At 40.2% G+C, this 13006-nt stretch overlaps 1 protein-coding gene across 1 annotated transcript in view; it reads left to right on the plus strand.

The window, feature by feature from the left end:
- The window catches only part of pitpnb (phosphatidylinositol transfer protein, beta), a 75576-nt gene that overhangs the window by 41657 nt on the left and 20913 nt on the right, over positions 1 to 13006 (plus strand). Inside the window, exon 8 of the mRNA XM_088618589.1 lies at positions 7007 to 7084. Coding sequence (XP_088474715.1) covers positions 7007 to 7084 — 78 coding nt within the window. The remainder of the gene's footprint in view (positions 1 to 7006; positions 7085 to 13006) is intronic.

Raw genomic sequence — 13006 nt, forward strand, 5'->3', positions numbered from 1 at the left:
GGGTTGATAACAGTTTTCGCCCCAGGCAGCACCACAGGCTAAAACTAAGCTCTGTGCAGCAATGAGTTCGTTATCACAATTAGAGGGCACACATTCCATATGCATGCTGTACTACCGTTAACGAATTGGTTTTAGTAATTGCAAAGTATTCCTTTTGATTGCACGCCTTGATTTGCAAGCTTGTTTATTAGTGGCATACTAAACATTGTTGCTCGTTTGCCTGCGTTTGTATGTTTGTATTAAAAGTTTTTTATTTATTTTTTTTTTTTTCTGTCAAGTAGCCCTGAAAAACAGTTTTGCTTGAGGCATATCATGATTTATTTAAAAATGGGCACCCTGGAGTAACAGTTAATTTGAAAGGCGCTTTTTTATTTCATTTTCTGTTTTTTCTCCATCCTTATTAAAAATGAATAATATGTCCACAACTGAATACTGAACCCATTAGCAACCCACCTAGACGGAGGGTAATAGTGCACTTGGAATGAAGCAGGCTGGGTTAATGACTCCGTCAATCACTCTCCTGGTCTGTTCCATTATTCTGCCTCTTCAAGAATTCCATGTATTTGTACATACAGCTGAACTGGAAAAAACAAAGTATCTGAATTTTACATTCCGTTTGCTTTCAGTCCGCCCATTTTTGGTTGTTTATTGCATATTCAGTTGAATACTTCCATTTTACATACTCAACTTGAGATTGTGGGTGAAAAGTGGCCATTAGTGTTAGAGATGAGAGTTCCCCCGAACTGCGATGCATGCAGACTCCAGTCACCTCGTCTCCCTTGGCAACGGACAAAGAGCAGCACAAGCCCTCACTCGCTCTGCGTGATTATACATTTTGCAGTGTTGGGTTTGTGACTTATTAGTGCTTTTTAACAAGGACGTTATGTGGGCTCAGTTACCCTTGTGGCGTCACGCTTATGGTCTTTTCCTCTCAGGTTTTCTGTATAACTAAAATTTGGCGTTGCCATTTACTTCCCTTCATAAACCTCCCCAACTTGGAACTGTTCCTTTTCACTTTTGTGATGCCCATATTGGCAAGGAAGGGATGAAGATGCTCCCAATAAAACGTGCACTGCCAGGGTGTCCCTCTAAGGTGGAGATGCCGGAGCCAAGGTATCGGATGGAGGAAGCCTTCCACAGGCTAGGAGTCGCACTCTTGCGCAGTTGCATACGGCCCATATAGCGGCTTCCAGTAATGGGGAACTGATGAGGCATGGGCTCCACCCTGTGTTCACTGGCTGGGACCCTCGGGAGTTGGGTTTCTAAAATGTGAAGGAGTTAATGAACACTTGAATAGTGTTTGGGTACGTGTGGCACAGCTTTGATGTGAACTGCAGCACCTAGGAAGTGTTCAGCTGTGGTTTTTACTATTATAAGCATATCTGATGAACATTGTACTTATCCATTAATATTTTATACAAAAAAGGTTATTTAGCAGCCTAGCATTGATTTCATGTGATCTTTGCTCATTTCTGAAGATGAGTGTGCAGCCTTTCTTATCTTTGAAGCTAAGCGCATTTAGTCTGGAGCTGGTGTAGCCAAGTTCCCCAGAACTAAGGGTTGCATAACAAAATCTCTCTGGCCACGTGGCACGTTGTAATAGTGCAAGTATTTTATTATTTTCCCCAAAAGTAATTTAAAATTATTGTGTCCTGATGCTGTAAATTCAATTATGAGTCACCTTAATAACTTTTCGACTCTAAATCCCACTGTATCTGTTCAGTGCGGTTGTTGTTTTTTGAACGATGGATGTGCAGTGATATCTTCAGAAATGATTAAGGAACTGACTTGAAACTATTTTAAACATTTGCTCTGTACCTGCAATGTTACATTTGCAGAAGCTCTTGAAGCGCTTTACTGAATAGCAACATCAGCACTCAGTGTAAATTCAAAAAATCTTTTATCTGACTTTAAAATAGCAATCACTTCTGCGTTCTTTGAAATCAATTCAACAATCAGTTCTCTATAAGGTTACGTTTGCACAATTTGAGGTACAGCAAGGTACAAGATCTTTAAGAAAATAAATGGCAGAGTGCAAATGAATTATATTGTCAAGACTTTTAAAGCTTGAACTCAAAGTGAGGTAAAAAATGGATCGTTGAACACCACAGAAGAGTACTTATTTACACGCCTTTATATTTAACAATAGTCTTTTACACATAATTGCCTTCTTTTCTTCCCAATACTGTACACCAACTCTGAGGAGAACCAAGTGAGACAGGCAAAAACACAACATATCCTGGTCTGGAAAGTGTGCGAAGCAAAAATTGCCATGGCAACACTTTGGTGACTGTATCACCAGTTGCCAGAGCTGATTGTGTGGTGAGTGTTGCAGGCTTAGCACGAAGACTGCAATTAAGATCTTGTCTACCTGTAACGGTGCATTTCCAAGATGTTAATTTTGCAGGAAAAAAAGTTTGAATTTTATGCTCTTTCGTAGTTCTTTTGCGCACTTTCAGTCCCCCTCACCACTGTTGCAAAATTCAGACATTGCAGTGTGGTTTTCATTTTTCTGCTTGTGATGAGTGCGTGTTTGTATGCTCTGTCCGGTGATTTCAGATTGCATACAGTTTTTTTTTTTCCCATTTGCCATACTAGGAAAATCCCAGTGAGTCACCATAATGATTTTGTTCATGCAACATTGCTCTTGCTTTCCTCGCCTTTCAGGCAGGGAAAGAGTTAAAGCACTGCTGGCCTGACCTGGCCCGTTCTAAAGGCTCTGGCCTGCCAGGCTAACACCTGATATCTAACCTCCAATTACGGTTTACAACCCTGCTGTAGCTTTAGTACCGCTGAGCATTGTTTTCCTCCTGTTTCCGGGAGTGTGATTCTTCTTTACTGGCCGGTGGTGGAGTGAGGTGAGTGGCTGCAGGGTTATGGGGAGGGCAGGGTACGCCGCCCCCCCCCCCCCCCCCCGTCCCCCCCCCCCCACCTGCCCCTGCGGCAGAGCTGGGGCCTCTCGCTGACGAGGGCGGCAGCTGTCCTCTCGCACTCGGCTCTCCGCTTGGCTAATGAGATGAGAAATCTGCAGCTGGTGGCAAGAACCGTGAACCGAGAGCCACGGGGCTCCGAAACCCTGCACTCTCCCCAGCCCCCCGCTGCCCCTCACGGAGACAGAATATTAACGAGACCAGCGGGGCTGTCTCTGTGCGTCCCTGCTGCTCTTTTTATTTTTAATAAACACTCTACAGTCATAACGGGGGAACAAATCAGTACCGAGTACCGTTCGGTGGGTTCATTTGCCCACGTCTCTCCAATTTTCATGTCTTTTCCGAAGATTTGAAGCAGGAGTTTGCTTGGCTTGCCTGGAACTCCGATGTTTGATGGTGTTTGATTTTCAAGAACGTCTTCATGGCAAATTTACATGAGCGTTAGCGTTAGCAGACTGGTGGCATTTATGTGTTTTCCTGGCAAGGGGAGGTGATATGGTTATTTATTTCCCCTGTGAGGGGAAACAGTGGGTAATCTGCCCACTCCAAAATAAATGAAGTAAATGAGGAATTTGTTTACTGTTTACCCATAGGGGAATCTGGACCTCAAGTGCTAAAAGAGCAACATAATGATCAGACCTTGTTTTCTGCAGTAAAGGATCATTGTGTCAATTATTTGAATATTGGGACTGAATTTTCTTGCAGGTCTGCATCTCAGACTGGTGAAGTGCTGCTTCAGGCTGTGAATCCCTGTCGCAGAGAAACTTGGAAACTGGAGTCCAGGGTGGAAAGTGTAGCCTACATAATAAAAACAGAAAAGACTCACTTATGTTTTGAGTTTAACCTTCACTGGGATTCAGTCAGACAGAGCCAGTCCTTTGGTATCTTAAACTACAGTTTATAAAGCAGTTTATAAAATGTGTTGCAGATCCAAGCAAGTGTTCTCATTAGCGTAGCGGTTTAGGCACCATTAGAGAAATATTTGCAGTAGATGCACTAAATTCCAGCCTTTTACATGTTTTCAGTTGCTCTTTTGCTGGCAAATTGAAATTCTTTAGATATTTTTTTTTGCTTTCTGATATATTGTGAGCTAATCCATCTGTGTTTTAATCCCATCAGATGGTATCATCATCTTTACTGTTAAAGCAGCCTAAGTACTGTCAATCACCAATGAATCAAATACAAAAGCTGGGCTGGCTGTCTGAGGTCTTTAAGTGTAATGCAACAGAGGATGTAAGAGCTACTTGAAATGCACATACATTTTTTAATCTCAAGGTTCCATTAATAGAACAGTAAATGTCCACCATTTTTAGATTTTTGTGTGCATAATATTCCTTGTATAACACACACCATGAGTATGAAGCACAGCTGTAAAAAAAAATTCAGGATCATTTCATAGCCCCTCTATCATGTTGGTAGTGGTGTAATGAGTATTTTACCCAACCCAAGTACTGATATATTTGGAATGTTTGTGTGTTTGTATATATAATTGTATACACATTAATATACTGTACATAAAGGGGTTCATGTAACTTGTATGCAGGTACAGATAAGGAATTGGTTTTGTAAAACGCATCCTGAAATGTAAGAAACAAATTGTGGAATTACCATAACCAATGATAATTGCCATTTAAATTATGCTAGTTTGAATATAACTTACACAGTGCAGAAAGAAGGGAAGAGTGTCAATGCTATTGCTCCCTCTCTTGAAAGCTTCAGGAAAAACAAGTAAAGAAAGTTTGGTAGAAAGCCTGTCTCTCCTCAGCTGTAGCTCATCTTGCCAGAATTTGACATTCTTTTCTGTTCACATTTACCTGTTCCCCTTAGGTGACCCTTTATATAACAAACCCTTTATAGTCCTTCCACATCTCAGACCTTAGAACCTTTGGTTTCGCTTTAAAAATAATTTCATGAATGTGCTCTTTTGTACTGCCATTGCATTCGAGTGCTTCATGCTTTTCCTCGAGAACTTTAATTTGCACAGTTAAGTGGGTATGTTCCTGTGCAAGGCTTAGGCCTGCATAATTTCCTCATTACTCCACCACTGCGCCTTGTTTGTTGTTCTTGAAAATGCACAGGCTGGCACGAGTCCTGCCTGGTGTAATATATGCACACTTCTGTGTAGTGTGATCAGTCATTGTTAATGTCACTGGGCTCCGTACACCGGGAGACAGTGCCCTGTGGGTACAGAACCAATGACTGTTCTGCAGCAGTCTCGTCTTGCTCACCGTGAGCTGCTCAGTAAATACCAGCTATCCGAGCAGCACCTTTTCGGACTTTCCTGTACAACCAAAAAGGAATTTTCAACCTCTCACTGGCCTCACAGCAGTAGGAAATTTAAGATGAACTGTTTTTCCACAAAGAAGCAAGACTCTTTCTCTTGTATGTTTGACATCCTCCGATACACGGGCACTTGTAAAGGGTTCAAATAAGCTTAATCAATCAATTAAAACAGACTGAGTGGCACTCACTTTCTTCCCAGAAGCTGGCTTTGTCCTGGTTTTGGAACCAGGATAGGAGTTAGGTACCCCAGCAACAGCCCTCTGTGATTGATAATTACATTGGTCTTAAATAATGACTGGGCATGGCTGGTGACTTCTGAGAGCAGGTAGAGCACAACATGTTTCATACCTTTCTTGTGTTTAACTTTGTTTTGCTATTGAACCTGTAATTTATCGTCTGTTGTGTGATTATAACAGTTTGCAAAATATTGTGTCTCGTATTTGTAAATGATCAGCAATGCTGGTATGAAGTCTCACACGCTCTGTTCTTTAGTACCTCGCCATACTACACCTATTACAAAACTATTATAATGATTTTAATTTCCAAGTCAGTATACTTCAATTGCAGTTCCATTTCTGTGAACAAAAAACATCTTTATTTGCTTGAACAGCAATGTTCTTGAAACACAGCGTCTGTTTTCTGTTGCTTGTACACAGCTCTGTCCATATAGGCTGCCGGCTCCACCAGGCCCTGAAACACTCACAGGTTCATGAATGATTGTTTCTTCATGCTCATGCAGGGCCAGTTCAACTGCACCACAAAACCTCTTGTAGGAGATCCGTTCTGAGAGGACGTGTTCGTTTTTATCTACTTCGGTGTGTGTCATTTTCCAGCACAGTAACGTTCACCCAGATGTGTTTAAACTCCCTAGCACTGGGAGCTATGGTGCTCCTTCAGTGAGGATAAGCATGATTCACGTGTTTAATGTTTTTGGAAAGAAGTCAGATTCAAGTCACATCTTCCTGGTGTGTCCGGATAAAGTGCTGTCAGAGCAGCAGGATGGGGGAAAAAACAACCGGACATTCCTGGATCTGCAGTCACACAACCAGTTTGTTTTCTAAAAGGTTTTTTTAAACATGCACACATACTGTATAATCCTTACCTCTCTTTTCAAGATTGCTTGGAGTGTCCCTGACTTTTTTTTATAAACGCATGCTAAGAATTCAATAAGTTAAAAGTTCTAACTCTTACTATCTTTTATTTCTACCCTGTCGGTCTATTATCACTCTTGTGGTGTCTGATGTAACAGGTCTTTCCTGTGCTGTGGCGAGTCCAGCTGCCCCACAGTCCAGTTTAACAAGAGGTTATTGTCATATTGCCATCCAGGTGTCTACTGCTCAAGCTCCCTGAAGGAGGTGCCTTGAAGAGCACACTGCACATACTCTGCTTTTGGTTCCATATAGACCAGTGTAGTCAAAATGCTAGTTTTATTATTTAAGCTGACTCTGTATTGGACACTTCCCTTTCATGACACTCTTATCTGTAGCTGTTGCATCTTGCATGTCATTTTGGAGATGATCGTGACACCGCGAGTTAAGTTGCTGTGAGCTTGGTTGAACTGAAAACTACAAAGACTGTTGCTCTCCAGTGCCAAGGTTAGCACAGGGGACTTGAGAAAATCTGATGCATGACGAAGACTGTCCACTTTTTGGCCTTAAAAACAACGACAGGGGAGTAGAATTAGGTGCTGCATTGTTCCCCGTTAAACGTATGAGTGAGCGAGCTCAGTTCACTTACTTCACAGCCATGACCAGGCTTGGCTTTCTCACCACCACCCTTGTTTTCTCTTGCAGGATTACAAAGCTGACGAGGACCCGGCCTTATTTCAATCCGTCAAGACTGGCAGAGGACCCCTGGGGCCTAACTGGAAGGTACTGTGATCAAACCAGTCTTGCCTTAGCGCTGAGCGCAGGGGAACAGCTCCAGGGAAAAGCTGTGGAAGGTGGTGTGAAGTGGGGGGTAGAGAGGGTGAGTGGCAGGGCTGTACATTCTGGATTGATGAAGACAAATTACCTCTTTCTCTCCTCTAATTTGGCTTAATAAAAACCAAACAAGAGGGGGCTAAATTAGCGCACGCATCGAGATCCCTCCTGCCATCTGAAGTAAGTACCAGATGCAGCTCTGTGGCAACTACTGGTCTGCTGCAAGGGATCAGAATGTTTTCAGAATCTGCCTGGGCCTTAGTGATGGCTTTTTCCCATTTAAAAAAAGGGTTTTCTTTAAAAAAATCCTGTCGTCTTGATGTGTCCTCTCATTGTAAGCCCTCTCTCAATCGTAAGGGCTGTGATTCGTGACTCTGCCCCATTCGTGTGATGTGGGCTTCAAACTGCCTTCGAAACACTATTGAGGAAGGATGCCTTCCTGATCTCTGCAGATCCAGACACGCCTGAAAAAGAGAAATGCAGGCTTAGGAAAGGACCCGGTTTGTCATTTTATTTATGCATTCATTCCTCTTGTTATGCTTCATAACTGAGTGTGTTATCATAATGGGCTTCGCTTGGAAGAAGCATTACATTTTGCACCAGTCTCATAAAGTGTTATTAAACCATACCTTGTCTATTCTTTCTCAGACTAGACATACACAAAGTAGAATAAAGTATCTTGTGTATGTACTGTATAACCAGTACAATTGTTTTTTGCTAACACCGCAGGAAGCAAATATTTGGTTACGCAGGTGACTTTCTAGGGAAAGCTTCTGCAGGTAGGGTAATGAACACTGAGAACTGAAGACCAGCTGTGGGAATCATATTGATTGTCCTGCACAGAGACAGGAGTAGGAGAAATAAAAGGAAGTGATCCATCTGGCAAGAGAGGTTCCTCCCCACACACTCATCAAGTTCAAGTTTACGTTTGTCATTCCAGATCTGTTTAACATCATAGTAGCTATTTTATCATTTGTCTGACTTTTCATTTTCAAAAACATCTCTTTGTAAAACAGGCATCACATACTCATTGCTTAGGAAACACTGTATTTTTTTAAAAAAAGTTTATTATAATTGTTGGCAAACTGTGAAGTTGCTTCATTAAAATTGCAAAGCAGCGCTAAAAGGCTATGATGCTCTTTTTTTAATTTAGCGCAAAAGGCCAGTGATACCTACTTGTAATAGAGAGGTGTAGAATATATATATCTGTATCAGAGGCAGAACTCTCCGGGAATGGAAAGAGTCATAAGTCTGTGTTCAGTCTTAAAACAAAAAGACTAAATGATGCTACTGTTCTTGCATTCTACTTTATGTAGAAAAGGTGATATAATCGGTAAGAGAGACATACCTTTTATAACAAGAGTTGGAATACAGGCTGCATATTGCCAAGTGAAGTAGCTAATGATCTGCCTTAAGACATATCCATTAGTTACCCTAAGGTTGACCCTAAGGGGGTTCTGTGCAACTGGTCACTGGTGGTTTAGATAGCATTAAATGCCTGCTGAACTGTGACCCTCCAGGACTCCCTACACAAACCTCCTCAAGTCATAAATACCTTAAGTATTGAATTCTTTAAATAGGCTGTTGACTTCAGTTTGTTCACCAGCTTTGTCTAGTACCCTTTAATTTAAGGGACACAGTTGGCTGCTGCACTTGAAGAAGGAGGAGAGGTTGTTAGTATTCTCCAATTAAACCAATAAATAGTTGTTTTGGAAGTTGAGCTATTGTGACACAGACACCTCAAGGTAAGTAAATCTGCTTACTATGTCTTTGAAATGATCTTATGTGGCAGGCATTTTCTCTTTTTCTGAGATGTAGACTAGGTATGCAGAGATTACCTTCAAACTGGTTTTGCACTGATACTACTGCCTTTACAAAGCAGCACATCATTAAATTATCTAGCCTTTAATGGACAGAATGTTGTTCGTTTTCTGTCCATTCATTTAACAATTAAATGGATTTTTCCTGTCTTAATAGGCCCTGTTGTGAAATCTTTACCTCGCTGTAAAGACATTTCAGCTTGTCTTCAGTCTCAGAACATAGACATGTCATTTTGTGCTGTAACACTACCATTTGGGCATATAAGTACCTTCAGTGCTTAACAATTAATTACCTCAGCCATTGCTTCTACATGACTATTCTATTCAGTGTGCCACAGAATTACCCATTTCCCCAACTTCTTGAAAATATAGAAAAGCTACTTCTTTCTCTCATTTGAAACTTTATATTTTTCATGACAAGAGAATGATTTTTAAAAAAGCCTATTAAAGTCACAATGAAACTAACATTTTCTACAAAAAACCCTACCCCCCTCCTATTTAAATGAAATCCTTGTCTATCTAGACTCCCAGACGTTCTGAGACTATCAGCGCACTTTGAATTGCTAAAATATTCCTTCTTTGAATAAAAAATGTCATCCTAAGTGTTTTGATGTGGGAACTGTTTAATGTAAAGTTCTCCTTTAGAGAAGATAACTTTCCATGTGCTGCAAATTCAAATTTTCTGATCGAGAACATCAAATGATGTCCTTGTCAAGCGAAATGTTGGAAGCTGGCATTTTCTCCAGTGTTGCTGAACATGAAATGATTAATTAATCTTACCTATTGAGGGCAGTGAGCTAAGGGTCCTTCATACTAATAATATGGAGGGACAGGGGACAGTGGAGCTCTGCTAAGGAGACAATTTTGCCTGTCCACATCTCTTTTCTTTTTGTGATGGGCCACACACCAGCTAGACAGCGTGGTTCAGTCTGTGTGTTGTGCAGTGCGTATTAAGTCCGTTTCATTAGGCTTAGAAAGCCTTGCTTTCTGAATGTTGTTTTCTGATCTGTTATATAAAAGGTATAAGTAAAAACCGTGAGTGCTTGCAGGAGAAAAAAATAGATGCTCATTGGCCTCCGAATTGCTTAATATGTTAATATTCATTTTAATACTAAAAATACTTGTCTTTGGACTGTATAAAAGATATAGTCCAATTATACCATAAAAGAGATGTATGTAATGAATGCATAGATGCTTTTTGATTCATTATTTCCTTGATTAATTGATTCAATGTCCAAATTGTTTTAGAAGTTGTCCATTAAAGACTTTATTTTGCGCATACTTCTTTCTTTATTCATGTTTTTGTGTGAATCTCTGTAGTTTGTATAGCATTTGTGAAAGGCTAAATTGTCTTTCATACATCTGCTCATGATTTATACTGTGTGCTACTTTTTTTATACTGTCTTTGTTTTTAATCAGGATAAAGAGATACAAGGACAAGGTGCATAAGGAATAAACTATATCATCCGATCCAGAGAACTCCACAGAATTAGAAATAATTATTAGATTAGGGATTTTCTCATAATCATTTTCTCCAAACATTTAAGCAGCTCAGAGTAATGATTTTGTACAATAATGGAAGAAAGTCCTTGCTTGATGACTCAATAGAAAATACAAAGATTTTTGTTTAAGGAATTGATCAATGGTGTTGGAAAAGCCCTCTGAATTATAGTTCTTCCATGCCTTTTCTGTAGTAATCAAGAATAGAACATGACCTCTGTTTTGTTATTTTGTGTTTGTATTAAAACGGACAAAAAGCACAACTCGTCTTAGGCTTGGATAAAATCAGCTTTTCACAGCCTATTTTGTCACTCTTGTCTTTCATTACGGTTGGACACATGATATAGATTGCACCATGTGTGTGCTGTTCATGTAAACAATACCGACTACGCCTAAGGTAACGTACAGAAGAGTTTTTCGGATGACATAATTTCAAACTCTTCCTTGTTTGTTTTTTTTGGAAGATTCAGTGCTTTTTTTCCTAATGAAGGAATCAATACTTTTGCTAATAGCCAATAGCTATTACGCCTTTTTTTTCTTATTCTTTGTCTCACTGTGAATGTGTCGGATGTCACTAGACCTCCCCCTGTGTTATACAGTGTATTTGTAAGCACTAAGTTGGCAGATATTTATCCGTCATCAGAAAGCTGGATATCTGGGGAGGGTTGCTGGAAGCTGGAGCTAATGACTGCACAGGGTGATGGAGAAAGGGGTAGTTTAGACCAGACATCCACATGTCTTTAGGATGTGTGAGGAAACTGAAGTACATACACGCAAGTCAAGAGGTGTGAGATAGCAGCACTAAATCTGCATTGCCAAGGTATTGATGACAAATACACACAGAGCATTGGAATATTAGTATTAAAAGAATTTCCCATCAGTGGCTGCCTTTTCGCAATCACTGTATTACCTAGGGATTAAATTTACAGAATGTTGTCAGATTTATCCACACAAGTAGAATGATCATAAATACATGAAGAGTTCTTTACTTGTGGGCATTATCTTGTTTATTTAGCTGTAAGAATTGGACGTGAAACAGAGGAGAGTGCAAAGCACAGCTTTAGTTTTCAAAACACGTGCCTGCAACAACGACATTCTTAAAATGTTCCCACTGTCATTTCAATATTAACTAGGAGCAAGTTGCCGCAGACATGCGTCACATTTATGATTTTTTTTATATTTTATTTCTGAAGACTATTGCAGTGAAAATGTGAAAGTAACGTGTGTTATTTGCCCACATTGGTCAGAACAGGCTAAGGGCTTAGATGGGGCATTGTGTCAAGAAATAAGTACCAGCATCATAACAGAGATGAGGAAGAACATTTGTAAAGATATGATGAAGGAGGACTTTGATGTAAATGGCCCCTTAATCCGAGTCTGATAAGGAACATGTCCCTTTTTTATTGCACGTTAATTCTGTGCTTTCTGGAGATGGATATCGCTGGACATACAGGTTATCTGAATTACAGAGCTCTACATGGAGCAGGAAAAAAGTAGTTTTTGTTTAAATTAATAGGCATATATTTCAACCCTTTTCATGCTACATATGACTTGGATAAGCTTTAAGATAAGCTATCTTTGGTTTTGATCAGACCAGTTGGCATATAGCCAGTTATCTTTGTCCTTTGTTTTTGTAGCTTCTTTAATTTTTTTTTAATTCTCTTCTCCTTGCCATCATGTTGATAACTGAATGCCTCCCTACATTAATGTGATTGCCGGCACGCCCTTTCCCATCTCATTCTGTGGCACAAGGCTGGAGTTTAGTGTGCAGTGTGGAGTGATGGATACTGCAGTGCAGTAATTGGTTTCTTAATACACTGCCCATTGTCCACTGCAGCTTGCAGTCCTGTGTGATGTAATAGTCAAGTGGCTGGGCAAGTAAAGCCCAGCACCTCAGGTGTCAGGCAACAGAAAAGGACAGGTTGAGATTCCAAGCCTTTTCCTGCTTTTATCTAACTGCCTGGCCATCAGGTTGACTGCATGCTAGTTACTGGTTACTTACAGTTTGTTTCAAAATTTGTGTTTCATGAAATAGAGATGGTTGCACCTTGTGAGGTGCTGTTTTTTTATTTCCACTCTTGTTCTTTTCCTTAAAGTTGAAACATTCAGAAAAGGGCTTAGTCTCCGCAAAACAGTTGCGGAATTTGGAAAAGTAAAAAACATTAGGACCATTCTCGGAATGTGGTGGTTGAATGACAAAAGCAGTGCATGGAGAGCACTCAGAACTCCAGCTCTCATTAGGGCTTTTCCCCTATAAGAAGTGGGAAAATTGTCACAAAACCTCAAATGGAAAGATCATTTTTGTTAGTTTTTATATGTTGAAGAATAAACGGGGGGTGCAGTTTACATATCCTCGTAAAATGTAGCGTGTAAGGACGTATATATGCTGTACATTGCATGTTTTAACATTTTTATTCTGTGGATCATTTTCATTTCTGATGCCTTATTGATAATTTCAGAATTGTAACCAGTGTGCCCTAATTGTTTCAGTTTCCCCATTAATTTTGCACCGTTGGTCATGTCCTAAAACACACATTAGCCACCATTCCTT

Source organism: Lepisosteus platostomus, chromosome 24 (assembly GCF_059453375.1).
Source record: "Lepisosteus platostomus isolate fLepPlt1 chromosome 24, fLepPlt1.hap1, whole genome shotgun sequence".
NCBI classification, from domain to species: Eukaryota; Metazoa; Chordata; class Actinopteri; order Semionotiformes; family Lepisosteidae; genus Lepisosteus; species Lepisosteus platostomus.